This window comes from Mirounga leonina, unplaced genomic scaffold (genome assembly GCF_011800145.1).
Source record: "Mirounga leonina isolate KUSES-001 unplaced genomic scaffold, KU_Mleo_1.0 Mir_151, whole genome shotgun sequence".
In the NCBI taxonomy this organism is placed as follows: domain Eukaryota; kingdom Metazoa; phylum Chordata; class Mammalia; order Carnivora; family Phocidae; genus Mirounga; species Mirounga leonina.
The window spans coordinates 107942557-107962324 of record NW_023270377.1 but is presented as its reverse complement, the minus strand read 5'-3'; the positions used below and the strand labels follow the sequence as shown (position 1 = coordinate 107962324).

At 38.7% G+C, this 19768-nt stretch overlaps 1 protein-coding gene across 9 annotated transcripts in view; it reads left to right on the top strand.

Annotated features, from left to right (window-relative positions):
* Window positions 1-703: 703 nt before the first annotated feature.
* IWS1 (interacts with SUPT6H, CTD assembly factor 1) overlaps window positions 704-19768 on the top strand; it is a 42344-nt gene continuing 23279 nt past the window's right edge. For 3 of the 9 annotated variants that reach the window (XM_035008262.1, XM_035008258.1, XM_035008263.1), the window contains exons 1-3: window positions 845-1075; window positions 3075-3193; window positions 19159-19723. In XM_035008262.1, the coding sequence (XP_034864153.1) occupies window positions 1042-1075; window positions 3075-3193; window positions 19159-19723 (718 nt within the window). In that variant the 5' untranslated portion in view covers window positions 845-1041. Of the gene's footprint in view, window positions 1076-3074; window positions 3194-19158; window positions 19764-19768 lie in introns of all 9 variants that reach the window. The other 6 variants (XM_035008259.1, XM_035008260.1, XM_035008267.1 and 3 more) reach the window with 6 other exon arrangements.

Sequence of the window (19768 nt, the reverse complement as noted above, 5' to 3'; positions counted from 1 at the left end):
TCACGAGGTTTCTTAACCATTGCTCTTCACCAGGGGCACAGGGCTCTAGTAAAGTTTAACAATGTCTTTCATAAGGGGGCCCTTTTGTAAGTAAAAACTTCTACTCCGTATTACTGACCAAATGGTTTCTTAAGATGGGAATTAAGTCATTATTATTTTTAAGTAGGCTCCATGCTTGGGCTTGAACTCACAGCCCCAAGGTGGGGCTTGAACTCACAACCCTGCAAGACCTGAGCCGAAGCAGTCCGACGCTTAACCGACTGATCCACCCAGGCGCCTCAAGTTATTTTAAAAAGATTTAAAAAAGGAAGAAAAATGCCGTGAAAGGGGACCCTTTCAATCACGCCAGTTAGTAACGCACCAGAGTTGCCAAAGCTTCGAACTACAAGCCCCAGAGAGCAGTGCGCCACTTCCGTCCCGTACTAAGGGCGGGAATCAAGCGCCTCGCTGCATGACGGGAAGCATACTTAATTTGCCGTAAAATGAAAGTGTACTTGTAGCGGGTCTTCATTTTCCAGAAGCATAATTCAAGAAGATCTTCCAACAAGGCGCACGGGCAGAGAACCAATAAAGTAACGTTATCATCTCCGTGGCGAACATAACCGGCTCCTGCAAAAGAAGGTATTTAACTGAAGCTGGAGCTCCCGCTCAATTTACCCAGTAGTCTCTTTTCCGGCCACGCTGTGCGTCATTGCCATTGCGTCTTCTCATTGGCCAGATGATAGGGGATGGCGCCTGCGCGCTGCATTCCTTTGAGGGTCGTGGGCAGACGCCATTTTCGCCCCAGAGGTGCTTCTGGGAAGTAGAGCGCGGATCTACACGCCTGCCCGCTTGCCAGGTACGGCCTCTTGTGCCGGGGCTTTTAGTTCGAAGTGTTTGCGCCTGCCGCAGCTGCTGTTTTACTCTCCGCACTCTCGAAACCCTCTAGTCGAGCGGGAGCTTCTGAGCATCGGGCCGCGCCATCGGGGGGTCACATCGCCAGGAAGGAGGTGACGGGGGTGGCGCGGGGCGCGGACACTCCCCGCCGAGAGCCCGCCTGCCATGGATTCGGAATATTACAGCGGCGACCAGTCAGGTGGGGCAGGGACTTGGGGGACAGGGCTTGGGGGGCGGAGCAGTTATTCAGCGGGGCTTGGCCTCTCATCCTCGCGGGGTAGGGGAGGGAGGCCCCGGAGACGTTCCCTCCCCCGACTGGGCCCTCCGTGGACTGTGAAGCGGAGCGCGAAGAGCCCGCTGATCCGCTGCGGCCCCGAAGTTAGAACCTTGGAGAGGGGATTCTAGACGGAGAGCCGTCTTCTGAATCGGCGAAGTTTTTTGCTGAAACTGGGAAGCCACTTCCACATTTTAAGTGCTTCTATGTGTAAAGTCCTAGGGACGGTCTTTCCAGTTACGGATTTTTTTTTTTTTCCCCCTGGAGTTGCGAGTGTTTTGCGAGAATTCAAGGGAGCGGTTCAGTAGGGGGTGCGGAAGAGTCTTTCCTAGACTTTTCACACGGAGTTAGGGCTGGTTTAATCTCGCCGGTAACAGTGGTTTCCAAGTAAAGAAAGCGTAGGACCTTTGTTTGAGTTGTATAAATATTTTAGAGTAAGGCGTGTACTCTGGCACTGGTGATTTTGTGCCTTTCCTTCATCTTGAGACCTTTCCTCTTAATCTTTGTTTCCAGTTGATTCATTAAACACTGGGCACCCCCTTTGCTGACACTGTACTAGGCACCGGAGATACAAGGACGAATAAGGCATGACCTAGTGGGGAAGAACTTTACATTTCCTTTCACTTTGTGTCCTACTTCCATGAAGTATTCTCTGTCCGGAGTGCCTAAATGTCTGAATGTTAATCTCTTTTCTGTTTTTGGGTTCACTTCGCTTCGCTATATGATAGCGAATAGTGATGACTACAAAACGCGTTTCCAGGCATGCACTGCTGTTTTGCTTAGAATGTTTGCCTGGTATTTTCAAAATAGATTTAAAAATAGTTCTTTCTAAATTATTAAATTATTTTTCAAATAAATATATGTAATACATGTCTATGGGTTAAGTGCTGGAAGACTTGAAAAAATAACAGTTCCCTGACTTTTCATTCTTATAGCAGTTTTTTTTTTTTATTTTTACCTTCATATTCTTAATTTATGCTCTTTCTTGTTGCATCATTTTTAGGCATTCCATAATGATTCCTTTTTGTGCTAGGACAGGATTTTAGCCTCTTCTCCCCCACACTCTCACTATTGCAGCATATTTATTCATTACATCAGAACTATTTGTAATTTGTATAAATATTCTTTACTTCTTAGCCAAGTAGAGTAGCTCGTTAGTATGATAGTGATTTCATGCTTATACAACTTTTTGGTTTTGTGTAGTTGACTGCTTCATTTATTTTTATTAAACTTCTAACCAAGTCTTCCCATATGCTCCAACAGCCCTAAATCCCTCTCAAAATACAATTTTACTTTATATTTTTAAAGTATTGGTTAAAGGTAGGTAGCAATTCATTTTTACCATTTTGTAACAGTACAGTATATGCTTTATTTTAAGTTTATACTATTTCTGTACTGGAGTTCCTTGTGCTCTTCATTCATAAACAGATATTTACTGTACTGTGCCAGGCAGTGTTCTGGGCTCCAGGGAATCAGCAGTGAACCAAAATCCTTGCTCTTTTGGCTCTTTCATTCAAGTGAGAAAAGACCCACATTAAACAAAATAACTTGGTAAGTCATGTAGTACATTAGAAGGTGGTAAGTGGTGTGGAGAGAATAGATTCAGGTGTTAACGTAAAGTTGAAATAGTTAAAGAGCACACTATTATTTAGAGGTTGTTGACTTGGTCCTTAGTGATGTTTCTTAAGCTTCACATTTCTTTTATGATGTATTTTTGCTGCCACATATGTCACAATATGTGTTCTGATTGTTGGTATTTATATATAAGCGTTATACTGTTGTCTTATTTACACCATTAGCATCATTAGTCATGCTTCATCAGTGGTAACTTTTGCTCTTACATTATTCTTGATTCATTGTGTTCATTTCAGTTGTAGATGTCATCCATCTTACACCTTAAGTGGGTTTTTGTTTTATTTTTAAGCAGATGATGGTGGCGCTACCCCAGTACAGGATGAACGGGATTCAGGGTCAGACGTTGAGGATGATGTAAATGAGCAGCACTCTGGATCAGACACTGGAAGTGTAGAACGTCATTCAGAGGTATTGGCTAAACAACATCTTTGGGGAGGCTTTTCCCTTGCATTCTGTGAGACGTGTTTTTATTTAGGAGTTGTAGAGATCCTGTCACATGTTGTAGGCTTCAAACCCTGGGAGTAAAGGATTTTAAATTAATAGAGAACTGCTTTAAAAATAAACAGGGGTAGTCTGGTTTCTTAGGAAATCACAGGGAAAGAATTTCTGATTGGGCCCCTCTTCAGATAGTAGGCAGTTTTCAAATGTGCATATTGATTCAGAAAATGGGCCAGGCCCTTTGATATTTGAGTAGGTCTCCCCATCCCAAAATGATGTCTGATAGGGGCAATGAGCATTTGCAAGCTGAAGAAATATCAATTGGGATAGAAAGTTATGGGGATTATCACCTATTAGAATTCTTATCAGGATTTGGCTTTCTCAGTCTGAAGTGTTCCAGTGTATATAATGTATGTAATGACATTAAATAGAATTTAAAAAGCTGTTTTTGATTAATAATACAGAGTAATGTTTGATCTTGTGTACAGCATTTCAACATATTTGGCCTAATAAACATTTTAAAAACTATTTAATTTGCTTCCCTGGTTTCACAGTCTGTACTACACAGTGTTAACAAAATAAAATTGAGACATTTTTCCGGTAATTCAGCTATACGTTTTTGGTAAACAAACTGAAACCCATAGGAATGATAAAGATGATGAGATTTTTCTTTTAAGAAGTTCATGTCTCATATTTTGTTTGATTACACAGGTACAGAAAATTGTCCAGTTTTAAGTAGGAGATACAATTAGAGATTGTATTATTGATTCTGTTCTTTGACATATCATGTGTTTAGACATCCAACAAATATTTATTGAGCATCTGCTATGTGTTGGGTTCTTTTGAACTATCCAGGACTAGATGAGGTCTCACCATCACCAAAGTGCTTCTCTTCTTGGATTTATTTTTCATAAGGGGGAGAAAGACATTAAACAGTATTTTTTTAAAATTGTGTAGTTTGTTAGGAGATGATAAGTGCTGTGGAGAAAGAAGAAAGTTAGAAAAGGATGAAGGGTGCCAGAATAGAGGGCAGGTTCTGTTGTTAAATAGGGAGGTACACATAGGCCTTATTAAGAAAGTGACTTTTGATCAAGGTGTGAAGGGAGGTAAAGGAATAGCCCTGTGGCTGTGTAGAAGAACACACACACACACACACACACACACACTGTTCCAGGCAAAGACCCTTAGGTGTGAGTGTGCTTGATGTGTTCAAGGAACGCCAAGGAGCCAGTGTGGCAAGAGGGGAGTAAAGAGGGGGCACATGAGATTGGAGGCTAAATGGACTGGGAGAAAGGCTTATCTTTTGGTTATTTTGATGCCGCTCAGTTTTTTGTATGCTCTTAAGTATTTAGACTAAATTCTAATAATGTATTAATTGATAGGTAGAAATTACTTGATAATGTAAACATTGTTACAGTTTATTAGTGTGTAGGGCTTTATTAACGTTTCCACTTAGGAAAATAGCATGAGATGATTGACTCAGGGCTTCACGATTCAGTTGTAAATGTAATGTAGGCTTACCTTTAAGCATCTTCAACTACTTTTTTGTAATGAGGTGGATTCTAAATAAATGTGCCTGCTGAAAATTTGGAAACTGTATTAAAAGCTTAAAGAAGAAAATTAAAATCGGTATACTGTTATCACAAATGACTGTTAACTTTTTATATTATTTGTCCTGCATTTTTATTGTCTCATATATATAATGTGTGTGTACATTTTAAGTTACTTGAGATTTTACTGTATATTTTGTATCTATATAATGTTTTTTATCTGTTCACTTAAGGTTGTACATAAGAATTTCTCTATGTCATTAAAGAGTTTCACTAAGCATAATTATATTGCTTATATAATATTTCATAAAATGGATGAACCATTAATTGTTCAACACTTTCCTGATTGTTGGCCTTTAGAGTGTTTCGATATTAAAAATGAAGTCTACTGTGAACATATTTTTGTTCTTTCCATAGATAATCCCTTCCAGGAGGATTATCCTAATTTTTTAAACTACTAGGGTGTAGTTTGAGAATGCCACTTTTACCCTTATTAAGTGTTGAGTGCTGCATTAATGCTCTTTTGGCTGTTTAAAATGGCTTCTCAAGAGAAATTTTGGGTTGTTTTCCTATGAAAAATATTTTCTAGAAGGTAGTGGGGTGTTAAAAGAGTACTGTTTGTATTAAATTGAACAATTCTGATGACAGGCCCAAAACCTAAAAAATGTGTATTAGTTTCCTTTTGCTGCCATAACAGTTTGACACTAATCACTGGCTTAAAATAAAAGAGATTTATTATCTTATAATTCTAAGGAAATTGGAAGTCTAAATTGGGTCTCAAGGGGTTAATGGGTTAAAATCAAGTTATTACCAGGGCCATGTTCCTTCTCTAAAGGAGAATCCATTTCCTTGCCTTCTCCAACTCTGTAGATCAGTTGCATTTGTTGGCTTGTGGTTCCTTCATCATCAAAGCCCTCACCATAGCATCTTCAAATCTCTTTGACCTCTGCAGTCACATCTCTCTATCTCTTACTCTGACCCCCCTGCCCCCTCTTTTTTTTTTATTTTTTATTTTTTATTAACATATAATGTATTATTTGTTTCAGGGGTACAGGTCTGTGATTTATCAGTCTTACATAATTCACAGTGCTCACCATAGTACATACCCTCCCCAATGTCTATCACCCAGCCACCCCATCCCTCCCACCCCCCTCCACTCCAGCAACTCTCAGTTTGTTTCCAGAGATTAAGAAGTCTCTTGTGGTTTGTCTCCCTCTCTGGTTTCATCTTGTTTCATTTTTCCCTCCCTTCCCCTATGATCCCCTATCTTGTTTCTCAAATTCCTCGTATCAGTGAGATCATATGATAATTGTCTTTCTCTGATTGACGTATTTCGCTTAGCATAATACCCTCTAGTTCCATCCATGTTGTTGCAAATGGCAAGATTTTGTTTCGTTTTTTTTTTTTTTTTTTGATGGCTGCATAATATTCCTCTGTGTGTGTGTGTGTGTGTGTGTGTGTGTATCACATCTTTATCCATTCATCTCTTAATGGACATCTTGGCTCTTTCCATAGTTTGGCTGTTGTGGACATTGCTGCTATAAACATTGGGGTGCACATACCCCTTCGGATCACTACATTTGTATCTTTGGGGTAAATACTCAGTAGTGCAATTGCTCGGTTGTAGGATAGCTCTGTTTTCAACTTTTTGAGGATCCTCCATACTGTTTTCCAGAGTCCGTCTCCCTCTTATAAGGACCCTCATAGTTATATTGGGCCTACTCAGATAGTCCAGGATAATCTTCTTATCTCAGGTTCCTTAATTACATCTGCACAGCCCCTTTTGCATGTAAAGTTAACATGCACAAGTTCTGGGGATTAGGATGTGGACATCTTTTGGAGAGGCATTATTTTGCCTACCACAAGATGGTACTCAAAACATGGTTCTCCAATAATGCAAAAAAGGTTTTTCCCATTAGCATTTTAGAGTTTAGGCTGGTTTCTGAAAAAATTCATTTCACTTAATAGTATTCACTCTGTGTGTATTTGTTTAGATCTCTAAGGAAAGTTTTGAAAAGACTCAAGATAATTTATTTTTATTTTTTAAAAATTTTTTATTGTTATGTTAATCACCATACATCATTAGTTTTTGATTCAAGATAATATTTTTAAAATTAAAATTAAAAATATAAAATACGGAAAGTCAAGATAAATAACAGTGCTTTGCTGGTCCATATTGGAGCCTACAAAAGGAAAAATCAGTAATACTGTATTTTTAAAATCTTGATATCTTGTTCATTATGGATTTTTCTACATCATCTGATCTTGAAAATTATCACTTGTCTTTTTTTAAAAACCACTTTATTGAGATAAACTTACATACCCTACAGTTCGCCCATTTAAAATGTGCAGTTCAGTCATCTTTAGTATATTCACAGTAGTGCAGCTGTCACCATAGTCAATTTTAGAATCTTTTCGTCACTTCAAAAAGAAACTCTTTAGCTATGACCTGCTTATCACTCACACCCTTCCCCCCTTCCCATCCTTCTGGGCACTCCATGTGAATGGAATTACATAATATGTGGTCTTTTGTGACTGGTTCGTTCACTTAATGTTTTCAAGGTTTAGTCATTGTAAACCATATATGTTGGATATATGTATACACCATACCCATATATGTTGTAGCATGTATCAGTACTTATTTCTTTTTGAGGTAATATTCCATTGTATGGATAAACCACATTTGTTTATCCATTTGTCAGTTGATGGACATTTAAGTTTTTGCCTTTTGGCTGTTATAAGAAATGCTTCTATAAACATTTACATAGAAGTTTTTGTGTGGACATGTTATTTCTCTTGGGTATGTGCCTAGGAGTGGAATTACTGGGTCATATGGTAACTTTATTCTTAATTGTTTGAGGAACTCTCAGGCTGTTTTCCGCAGTGGCTGCACCATTTTACATTCCCAGTAGTAGTGTATGAAGGTTCTGATTTCTCTATATCCTTGCCAACTCTTGTTATTACCTGACTCTTTGATTATAGACATCTTAGTGGATATGCAGTAGTATCTCATTGTGGTTTTGATTTGCATTTCCCTGATGAGTAATGATGTTCATTATACTTATGTGTGGGTATTGGCCATTTGTGTAACCTCTTGGGAGAAATGTCCATTCAGATCCCTTGTTCATTTTTTAACTGGGCAATTTGTCTTTTTTATTATCGAGTTCTAGGAGTTCTTTAAATAGTATGGATACACGTTAGATGACTGATTTGCAAATATTTTCTCCTGTTACATGAGTTATCTTTTCACTTTAGTGATTTTTTGACACAAAAACGTTTCTAATTTTAATGAAGTTCAGTTTTTTTTTTCTTTTGTTGCTTGTACTTTTAGTGGCATGTCAGAATTCTTTGCCAAATCCAGGGTCATGAAGATTTACCTCTGTGTTTTATTTTAAGAGTTTTATAATTTTAGTTCTTACATTGAGATCTTGGGTTCATATTGGGTTATTTTTTTGTATATACTGTGAGGTAAGTGTCCAGTTCCATTCTTTTGTTTGTGGATATCTAGTTGTGTCAGCACCATTTGTTGAAGAGATTGTTCTTTCCTCATTAAATGGTCTTGGCCCCTTGTTGGCCATAGATGTTAACGGTTTATTTTTGTATCTTCAGTTCTAATTGATTCATATCTGTGTCTGTACTTACACCAGTGCCATCGTATCTTGAGTAAGTTTTGATATCAAGGAATGCAAGTGCTACTTGTTCTTTTCCAACATTGTTTTACCTCTTCTGGGTCCCTTGCAATTACATATGTATTTTAGAATTGGCTTGTCCATTTCTGCAAGGAAGTTAGCTGGGGTCCTAGTAGGGATTGCAGTGAATCTATAGATGAGTTTGGGTAGTTTCATTATCTTGACAATGTGAAGCTACTGATCCCTGAATATAGGGTATTTATTCATTTATTTAGGTCTTCAGTTTCAACAATTCATTGTAGTTTTCAGTATACAAATGCTGCATTTTTAAAAAAATTTATTCCTGTATTTTTCTCTTTGTTTAGTGAGTGGAATTGTTTTATTAATTTCATATTCAGATTGTTACCATTTTTCCTATTCTAATTAATTGTATTATGGTCTGAGAACATGCTTTGTATAATACCTATTCTTTTAAATTTATTGAGGTTTGTTTTATGGCCTAGTGTATGGTCTGTCCTGGAGAATGTTTCATGTGCACTTGAGAAGAATGTATAATCTGTCTTTGCATCCACAGTGTGTCTCCTGTACTCCGCATATTATTGGATATGTATTTTTTTTAATCTGGTTTCTGTCTCTTTTTGGGTGGGGAGGGGCAGAGGGAGAGGGAGAGAGAGAATCTTAAGCAGGCTCGACGCCCAGTGCAGAGCCCGATGGAGGGCTCGATCTCACAACCCTGAGATCATGACTTGATCTGAAATCAGGAGTCCAGCACTTAACTGACTGAGCCACCAGGTGCCCCTCTGGTTTCTGTCTCTTGACTGACTTGTTTAATCCATTCACAATCTAATGTTTTTGATAGAGTTGCAGTCTGCCACTTTAATGTGTATTTTATAGTGTTATCTCTTATTACAGTCTTTGGTTTAAAATCTAATTTCTCTGATATAAGGATTGCCACCCCAGCTTTTTTTGATGTCCATTAGCATGATAAATGGTTTTCCACCCCCTCACTTTAAATCTGGAGGTGTCTTTGGTTCTAAAATGAGTCTCTTGCAGACAGCATATAGATGGTCTTCCTTTTTTATCGAATCTGATACCCTGTGTCTTTTGATTGGGTCATTTAGCTCATTTACATGCAGAGTAACTATTGACAGATACGAATTTAGTGCCATTTTACAAGTCACTGTTTCTGTATATTGTCTCTGTTCCTTTCTGGTCTATGTTACTTTTGGGCTATCTCTTCCCCTAAAGGATCCCTTTTAATATCACTTGCAGGGCTGGTTTAGTGATCACAAATTCTTTTCGTTTCTGTTTGACCTGGAAGCTTTTTATCTCTCCTATTTTAAATGACCTCCTTGCTGGGTAAAGTATTCTTGGCTGCATATTTACCTCATTTAGCACCCTAAAAATATCATGCCAGTCTTTTCTGGCCTGCCAGGTCTCTGGTATAGGTCTGCTGCCAGTGTAATGTTTCTACCGTTGTAAGTTACGGACCTCTTGTCCCCGAGCTGCTTTCAGGATTTCCTCTTTGTCTCTGAGATTGCAAGTTTCACAATTATATGTCGAGGCATTGACCAATTTTTATTGATTTTGAGGGGGATTCTCTGTGCCTCCTGGACTTGAATGCCTGTTTCCTTCCCCAGATTTGGGAAGTTCTCTGCTGTAATTTGTTCCAGTATATCTTCTGCCCCTCTCTCTCTTTTCTCTTCCAGGATCCCAATTATTCTAATATTGTTTCGCTTTATGGCATCACTTATCTCTCAAATTCTCCCCTCATGAGCCAGTAGTTGTTTATCTCTCTTTTTCTCAGCTTCTTTATTCTCCATCATTTGGTCTTCTGTATCACTAATTCTCTCTTCTGCCTCATTTATCTTAGCAGTAAGAGCCTCCATTTTTTTATTACATCTCATTAATAGTCTCTTTTATTTCGACTTGATTAGATTTTAGTTCTTTTATTTCTCCCGAAAGGGATACTCTAGTGTCTTCTATGCTTTTTTCCTAAGCCCAGCTAGTATCTTTGTAATTGTTCTTCTGAACTCTAGTTCCAACATCTTATATCCAGACTGATTAGGTCCCTGGCAGTCAGTTCTGTCTCTTGTTCTTTTTTGAGGTGAGTTTTTCTGTCTTGTCATTCTGTCCAGAGAAGGCTAAATGAACGAGAGAACAAAATACTAAAATGGCAACAATGACCTCAGAGAAGTATACCCTAAACAAATCAAAAGAGACCTGAAACTGGGGGGGAAATAAATAAATAAATAATTAAAAGAGAATATAATTAGACAAGTGAACAGAATAGAGCAATACACTGGATCCTGTATGTATTTTGGTCTGTTAGAAAACGAGATCCCAAAATTGTAAAGAAAGAAAAACTTATATAAGTACAAAAATAAAATTAAATACAATGAAAGGATAGAATGTAACTGTAAAAATGAAAATTAAAAGATAAAAAGAGAGAAAAACAGAAGGAATATAAACAGACAGGTGAACAGAATAGAACAATACACTATATCCTGAGTGTATTTTGGTCGGTTTGTTAGAAGAAACTACATCTCAAAATTGTAAAGAAAGAAAAACTTTTATATATACAAAATTAAAATTAAATACATTGAAAGGGTAGAATGTAAAGATGAAGATTTAAAAAGACTTTAACAAAACAAAAAAAAAAAGAAGAAGAAAAGGGAGAGTATGATCAGATAGGTGAAGAGAACAGAGCCATACACTAGATTCTGGGTTGTTTTGGTCTGTTAGAAGAACTGCATCCCAAAATTGTAAAGAAAGGAAAATATATATACAAAAACAAAATTAATTACAATGATGTAGCTGTAAAAATGAAAATTACAAAATATTTTTAAAAAGAATTGATAAAATGAGAAATTGGCTGAAAAAGGAAAGAGAAAAAAAATTTGAAAGACTAAAGAATCATGGGGAAAAAACCCATGAATTCTATATACAATTTTCTGCTAGTGCTGGAGTTTTGCAGTTCTCTGTGATGGGTAAACTTGGTCTTAGCCAGATGTTCTTGCTGATCTTCTTGTGTGTGGGTGGGGTCTGTTGCCTTGATTCTCAAGTGTCTTTGCCTGGGCAGAATTGCACTGTCCTTGCCAGGGGGCCAGGCTAGGTAAGCAGCTCTGGATTGCTCTATGTGGCTTTTGTTCCCTGAAGGCTTTCTGTGCTGCTTTAGAGGCTGAGGATGAAAATGGCGGCCTCCCAATCTCCAGTCCCATAGTCAAAAACCTCGGGATCCCACTTCTCAGAGCCCCCCAGGGAAAAGCAATCACTCCTGTCTCCTTGGTTTCCTTCCGCACTTGTGCTCACCTAGCCTATGACTGTTTCTATCTCAGGCATGTGACCCTGTTTGGAATCTCCAAACCCTGCAGACTCCTGCGGCACACATGCATGCCGTTCCTCCCAAGGGAGGAAGGGGGCCTCTCAGGGGTTCTGCCACTTGCTGGGCCCCTGCTCAGAGAGCAGTTGCCTGACTGTGCCTAGGTTTGTGATTTATGGCAACCCTGAGCTGAGAGCCCACTCCTGGGCTCACTGTTTACAGCCGGTTTCCCCCGCTTTGATGCCTGGGAACTCTGCTGCACTCAGGCACCCCTGGTCTTCCTGTGATCCCAAGGATCCTGAGACCATACTGTCCCACCTAGGATTCCAACCCTCTTCACCTGAGCGCCTTTCAGGCAGGGCAGTCCTTCACCAGAGCAGACTTATAAAAGTTCTGATTTTATGCTTCCCTGCTATATCATTTTCCAGTGGCCAGCTTACAGAGCCCCCCCCCCCCCACAGTTTATCTTCCCATATGTCCCCTAGGATTCACTTTTCCGCACCTCCTACCTTGCAGAAAGTGGTAGCTTTTCTATTTATAGAGTTGTAGCTATTTTCTTAGATCTCTGGTTGAGTTCACAGGTGTTTAGAATGATTTGATAGCTGTCTAGCTGAATTCCTGGGACCAGATGAAACTAAGGTCTCCTACTCTTCCACCATCTTGGACTAGTTCTCTTTCACCTCTTTGGTTAAGTTTATTCCTAGGTATTTTATTCTTTTTGATGTATTATTAATGAGATTATTTTCTTATTTTCTTTTTTTAAAGATTTTATTTATTTGACAGAGAGAGACACTGTGATAGAGGGAACACAAGCAGTGGGAGAGGGAGAAGCAGGCTTCCCGTGGAGCGGGGAGCCCGATGCGGGGCTGGATCCCAGGACCCTCAGATCATGACCTGAGCCAAAGCCACTTAACGACTGAGCCACCCAGGCACCTCTCTTATTTTCTTTTTTTTGAGGTTTTGTTGTAAGTGTATAAAAATGCAACAGATTTTTGTATATTGATTTTGTATCCTGAAACTATTGAATGCATTGATTAGTTCTAACAGTTTTTGGTGGTCTTCTATATATAACATGACGTCTGCAAATAATGACAGTTTTGCTTCTTCCCCTCTGATTTGGATGCCTTTATTTCTTTTTCTTGCCTAATTGCTGCAGCTAGGACTGCCCCACCACTGTGTTGAATAAAAGTGTTGAGAATGTTGTCTTTTTCCTGATCTTAAAGGAAAAGCTTTTAGCTCTCCCCATTGACTATGATGTCATCTGTGGGCTTGTCATATATGGCTTTTATTATGTTAAGTTCCCTCTTTACCAGTTTGTTGAGAGGTGTTTTATCATAAGTGGATGTTGGATTGTGTCAAATGCTTTTTCTGCATCTATTGAGATGATGATTTTTAGCCTTCATTTTGTTAATGTTAGCCTGCATTTTGTTAATGCATTGATTGATTTGTTGAACTATCCTTGCATTACTGGAATAAATACCATTTAGTCATGGTGTACTGTTGAATTTGGTTTACTAATTTTTTTTTAAAGATTTTATTTATTTATTTGACAGAGAGAGACACAGCAAGAGAGGGAACACAAGCAGGGGGAGTGGGAGAGGGAGAAGCAGGCTTCCCGTGGAGCAGGGAGCCCGATGTGGGGCTTGATCCCAGGACCCTGGGATCATGACCTGAGCTGAAGGCAGACGCCTAACGACTGAGCCACCCAGGCACCCCGGTTTACTGTTTTGTTGAGGATTTTTTCACTTGTGTTCATCAGAGATACTGGCCAGTAATTTTCTTTTCTTGTAGTATCTTTGTCTGGTTTTGTTATTAGGGTAATGATGGATTCATAAAATGAGTTTGGAAGTGTTCCCTCAGCTTCCTCTTCTACTTTTTAGAAAAGTTGGAGAAGGATTGGTATTAATTCTTCTTTAAATGTTTGATAGAATTCAACTGTGACTTATTAACATCTTTTTGACTAGGTTCCTAAAAGGGATATAAACATCAGTGGGATTTTCATCAGCTGTATTTGTTCTTTGTAGTGCATGTTGAAAACTCAGAATCTTCACATATCTTTTGTGGTCAGGCAGATAGTGAAAAGGGGAAAGCTTTTAAAAAAATCTTTTTCAATAGTTATCACCAAAACCATACATTTTTAATAAAGCAATTTGAGTACGAATGTGACTGGTTATAACTAGTTGCCAGTTCTAATTTTTGTTGTTTTACTTGAATATTTTCTTGGACAGCATGAAATTAGCTTTGTGGTTTATGGTCAGCTGGTTTTTGTTCCATGGAAAATATATTGGAGGAAATACGTATTTTAAAATCCAGAAGCCTGTAGATTTCATCTGTGTAGAAGGTAGAAGAGGGTCTCACACAAGAAAATAGTATGTGGGACTATTGACATAGAGGTTGTTTGGAAATGGAGCCTGGCTTCTCATTGTTTTCTAACAAAGCAGAGTGGGCCCACATCCATCTACTGTTGAAGTTGGGGACAGTCCCATTAGCCCAGCCTCATTTTGAATTGCAGTCTGCTCTTGCTTGGATCTTTCCACAAGAGTTTGTCCTAATATAAGGGAAGCATTCCTATGGAGACTACATTAGAGCAACTAGAATATTCTTTTGGCACTGCTGTCCTTGTTTACCATATTTCTTGCCAGTTCTTTTAGTTCCATCTACACTTTCTTTTCTTTGTGTTAGGTCTCAGGCTTTGCCGTTGAGTCTACCAAATTGAGGAGAAAACGTTATTTTGTGTTGGTTCTTTGCCGTTAAGCATTGTCTTATGGGATTTTGTTTCATTTTGGTGAATTTAAGTGTCTTCTGTATACTAAAGGTAAAAGACCATTTAAAAAAAATGGTCTCTGATCTTAAGGTCAGTGTATTATAAAGATAATTGTGTAAACATCACCTTTCGGGGCGCCTAGGTGGCTCAGGTCATGATCCCAGGGTCCTGGGATCAAGCCCCACATTGGGCTCCCTGCTTAGCAGAGAGTCTGCTTCTCCCTCTCCCTCTGCCTGCTGCTCCCCCTGCTTGTGCTCTCTATCTCTCTGTCAAATAAATAAATAAAATCTTAAAAAAAAAAATAAATAAACATCACCTTTCAGTGAGGTAGAGGTACAAGATGCTATGGGGGTATGAAGGAATGGTAAACCAGCTCAGCCTTTTCAGATGATGTGTTTGAGCTGAGTCTTAAAGGGTGAATGTTTTGCAATTAATTAGTAATAAAATATTTTGTTATGAATGGCTAATAGCATTTATTGAGTGCTCACAGGCACTGTGCTAACTACTTTTCATACATATGATCCTCAAAACATCCCTCTAAGGTATTGGTACTATCCCTAACTCCATGAGATTGAGAACACTGAGGCTTAGAGAAATTAAGAAAATTTTCCTAGATGACAGTAGAAGGTGGCTGAGCTAGGGTTTGGACCCCAGATTTTTCCAGTTCTAGAGTCTGTGTTGTTAACTGTTAACGTTATGTTGTACACAATCCATTCTGTCTAGAGAGGAAAATGGAAGAGTCCTCAGGAAGAGGCTATTTTTGCCCAGTTTTGAGGTATGAAAAAGGCAAGATGGGGAAAGGATATTCAAGGCAAAAGGAATAGCATTTGTAAAGGCATGGAGGTAATGAAGTAGTAGTTCCATGTGTCTGCAGTAGAATTTTAATGTGTGGTTAGAATCACTTGGATTAGATGTCAAAATGCAGATTCTGTGACCTCTTCTTCAGACTTACTGGATTAATATCTGGAGCTTTTTCATCAACAGCTCCCCAAATGATTCTAATGCAGATAGAATCATTTGGGAAGTTTGGGAACTGCTGGTGCAGTGCACAGGGTTGATATTGGAGAGAGGGCAGAAATGAGTCTGGAGAGGTGGTAGGCAGGAGTAGGAGTTTGCTTCATCATTATGAACTCTTAAGCTTTGTGTGCAACTTGCTTTTTCTGCTACTCATCAGGAGTGCTTTTATTTTTGACTATCTGATTCTAAGGTCAACCAGCTTTTGACAAAGAAATGCTTGTATATAGCTTCATTTTATTATGTGTATGCTTGCTGTAAAATTGGGAGTTTCTCAAAGTCCACTCCAGGAGCTACACTGGATAAACAGCATTGTGTATAATAGCATTATGTAATTTTGTTGCTGGATTTCTTAGATTCTTTCATATGCTAGTAAAGATGATATATATTGACAACTTCCAAGATGAGGTTTTCAAATACATCTTCTGGAACTGAGGTCCATTGAAACATATTTTTGAAATCTCCTGTAGAAATGTCTTCATGGCATTTAACTGTGTGACTTGGTATTGAATGTTTTACCAATTTATAATGGTAGGTTAGTATGCAAGTTCAACAGTTTTGTTTGACTCTTTTAATGGGTTAGGAAGAAACAAGTATCCTGAGTTTGGTTCTTTACAAGGGATTTCTATTTGACATTTATACACTTTGAAATTTACAAATTAATACTTGCTTTATGTCAGTTTTATTATTTACTTTATAACTCTTAAATGTTAATCATCTCTGGGTACGTGTATTGTGGCCCTGGTCCATGTGGAGTGTGGTTTCTGTTTGTATGCTGAGCCAAACAACCAGATCATTCCTTAATGGGTAACCAGTATTTATTTGTATCTACAATGTGAACGATTATAAGAGGGAGATGTGAGGCATTATAAACATTTTTAAAGATTCTAAAAAACCTCAGAGTAGTCAGTTTCTTTGACAGTTAACAATTAGGGAATTTTTTTTTTTTTTAAAGATTTTATTTATTTATTTGAGAGAGAGAGAATGAGAGAGAGAGAGCACATGAGAGGGGGGAGGGTCAGAGGGAGAAGCAGACTCCCCGCCAAGCAAGGAGCCCGATGCGGGACTCGATCCAGGGACTCCAGGATCATGACCTGAGCCGAAGGCAGTCGCTCAACCAACTGAGCCACCCAGGCGCCCTAGGGAATTTTTTAAATTATTAAAAACATGGCATTTAAATGGCAGTTCCTACAATTGATTTGTTATACTCATATCTGACTTTTTAAAAAACTGTATTTTGGGTTTTTTAAGTTTGCAGTTTAAACTAATTGTTGAAACCAGCCTAAAAATTTTGAATATTCTGATAACTTTTAAGTGTAACTGTATGACTTCTAATACACTTTTCCTGAGTCCTGTGGTGTCACTGCCTAAGTGCATTCTTCAACTTGAGTCTGTTGACAAGCACTTTCTTAGTGTGCTTAGCAGTGATTTCTTACCTTTTTGTCTTCACCATATCACACATAATGAATAGATACCCAGTTTTTATGAAATTCCTCAAAAATTGATGAGAATTCCTAAGTTTCACAATCCTGACCATATGTAATGTCTTTGTCATGGTTGCTTGTTTTATTTATTTATTTTTAAAGATTTATTTATTTATTTGAGAGAGAGAGCAAGAGGCGGGAGGGAGAGGTGGGAGGGAGAGGGAGGAGAGTCCCCGCTGAGCAGGAGCTCGACAAGGGGCTGGATCCCAGGACCCTGGGATCATGACCTGAGCTGAAGGCAGACGCTTAACCTCCCAAGTCACCCAGGCGCACCATGGTTGCTTGTTTTAGAATGTATACACCATGTGTCTGGAAATCCAGGGTAGAATATAGCAGATAAGTTTTGGGATGACTGTCTAGTTCATGATATCTCTTCCTCTCTGGCAGTGGCTCCCAGTGCTCTGTCCGTGCTCTGGCTGTATAACCCAGTGAATACTGAGTCACGACATCTGATACTGCTCTGGCCATTTAGATCACCTGTCCTGGGAGTTTAAAATTTAGATCCTAGACACAGAAATTTAGCATGGTTAGAGTGAGTCATGGTATTGATAGTGCTCTAGTAGAAAGGTCCTTGAGTTCCCTTTTCTAAACTCTGAGCTGCCTTGGTTCCTACCCTTTCTGAGTCTTTAGTCATTCATTCCACTTTGATTCTGGGAATATTGTTCTTTTTTCTGAAGATAGCCAAAGATGGTTTCTGTTGTTTGCAGTAAAAGTAAATTGAGCCACACACGAACATGCTGTTAGAATTATGTTATGGGTGTGTCATGGACAGCATTCCAAAAGCCAGTTACAATTTTACCTTTTGCCTCCTGCTTTAGTTCCTCTGCTGGTGCCTGTATGTCCCACCTTCCCTCCTCAATAATCTTGTTAATTTTTTTTAACTCTTTTATCACAAACTAGTTGCAAATACCTGTTGTCTACACACCTTTTATAGCTCAGTCTCATATAGATCACTTCCTGTTGGCTTTCAAAATAACATGCATACCTTCATGATAGTGCATATTAGTTTATGTTGTTATGATACATTTGTCTGGCTCATTAGAAAGCAGCTTCTTAGGATCAGGCATTGAGACATGTTCAGCCTTAACTCCCAGCACTTGCACATAGCTTGCTGAGTTAATTATTCCTCACTTTAAAGTATAGTTGGCCCTTGAACAATATGGGTTTGAACTGCGCAGGCCTACTTATTTGTGGATTTTTTCCCCCAATAAATACAGTACAGTACTGTAAATGTATTTTCTGTTATGACTTTCTTAATAGCACTTTTTTCTAGCTTACTTTATTGTAAGAATATAGTATATAATACATATAATATACAAAATCTGTGTTAGTTGACATGTTATGTTATTGGTAAGGCTTCCAGTCAACAGGAGGCTAATTAGTAGTGTAAGTTTTTGGGAAGTCAGTAGTTATACATGATTTTCAACTGTGTGGGGGGGGTCAGTGCCCCTAAAGATTCCACCCCCCCTAATGTTGTTGAAGGGTCAACTAGTGTCCCTAAAACTTAAACTTTTGTTCCAGGCTTATTAGATGTATGACTGAGACTGCTCTAAGCCTCAGTTTTGTTATCATGAAAAGTACTGTTATGAGGAGTAAATGAACTAACAGGAGAGAGCCTAACGGCGTTGGGCTCTTAATAGGTACTTCGTACATGTGAGCTATCCCTCTCCTTGTTTGTTTAGATTTGCCTGGGAGAATGTGTCCCGTATATCATTTGGCCTTATAGTTTCATAGTTCTTTTCCTTAAAATAACTTTAACTTTATAAAACCCAAGAATGTTTCTTTTAAAAAGAACTTGGGTACCTGTTTGCTTGTATTTCTTTGAACAATATATTTAGGAGCTAGAATTATGTGAGAACATTATAGAGTTTTGTTTTTGTTTTAAGTCCAGCTCTTCAAGTTATGTCTCCTATATAATAATCTGGGGGTATACTTTACAGATTTGTTTTGGTGAAGATCGGTTATCTTTTCCCATTTTGGAATCCAAACCATGTTAGCCGTTTTACAGGTAGATGATCTTTTTTAAAGTGGCATGTTTCATATAAGTATAAAACAACAATTTTATATTGAAGTGTGCATATTCCTACATTTTAAAAAATTGTTGAGAAATTTTAACATTTCACTACCAAAAATTTTTGTACTTTCCTAATTTTTTCACCCTTGATTTTTCAGAATGAACCTAGTGATCGAGAGGATGGCCTCAACAAAAGGCACCATGTGACAGATTCTGAGAATGATGACCCCTCAAATCTTAATGCCAGTGACTCTGAAAGTGAGGAGCTTCAAAGGCAGAAGGACAGTGACTCTGAATCTGAAGAGCACGCAGAGCCTCCTGCAAGTGATTCTGAAAATGAGGACACTAATCAGCATGGGAGCGACTCTGAGAGTGAGGAGACCAGGAAGTTACCTGCCAGTGACTCTGAAAATGAGGAACTTCTTAATGGGCATGCAAGTGACTCAGAAAATGAAGACGTTAGAAAGCATCCTGCCAGTGATTCAGAAGTGGAAGAGCTCCCTAAAAGTCCTGCCAGTGACTCTGAAACAGAGGATGCTCTAAAACCTCAAATCAGTGACTCTGAAAGTGAGGAACCTCCACGGCACCAAGCCAGTGATTCTGAAAACGAGGAGCTTCCCAAACCTCGAATTAGTGATTCTGAAAGTGAGGAGCTTCCTAAGCCTCGGGTCAGTGACTCGGAAAGTGAGGAGCCTCAGAGGACTCAGGCCAGTGACTCAGAAAATGAGGAGCTTCCCAAACCCCGTATCAGTGACTCAGAAAGTGAGG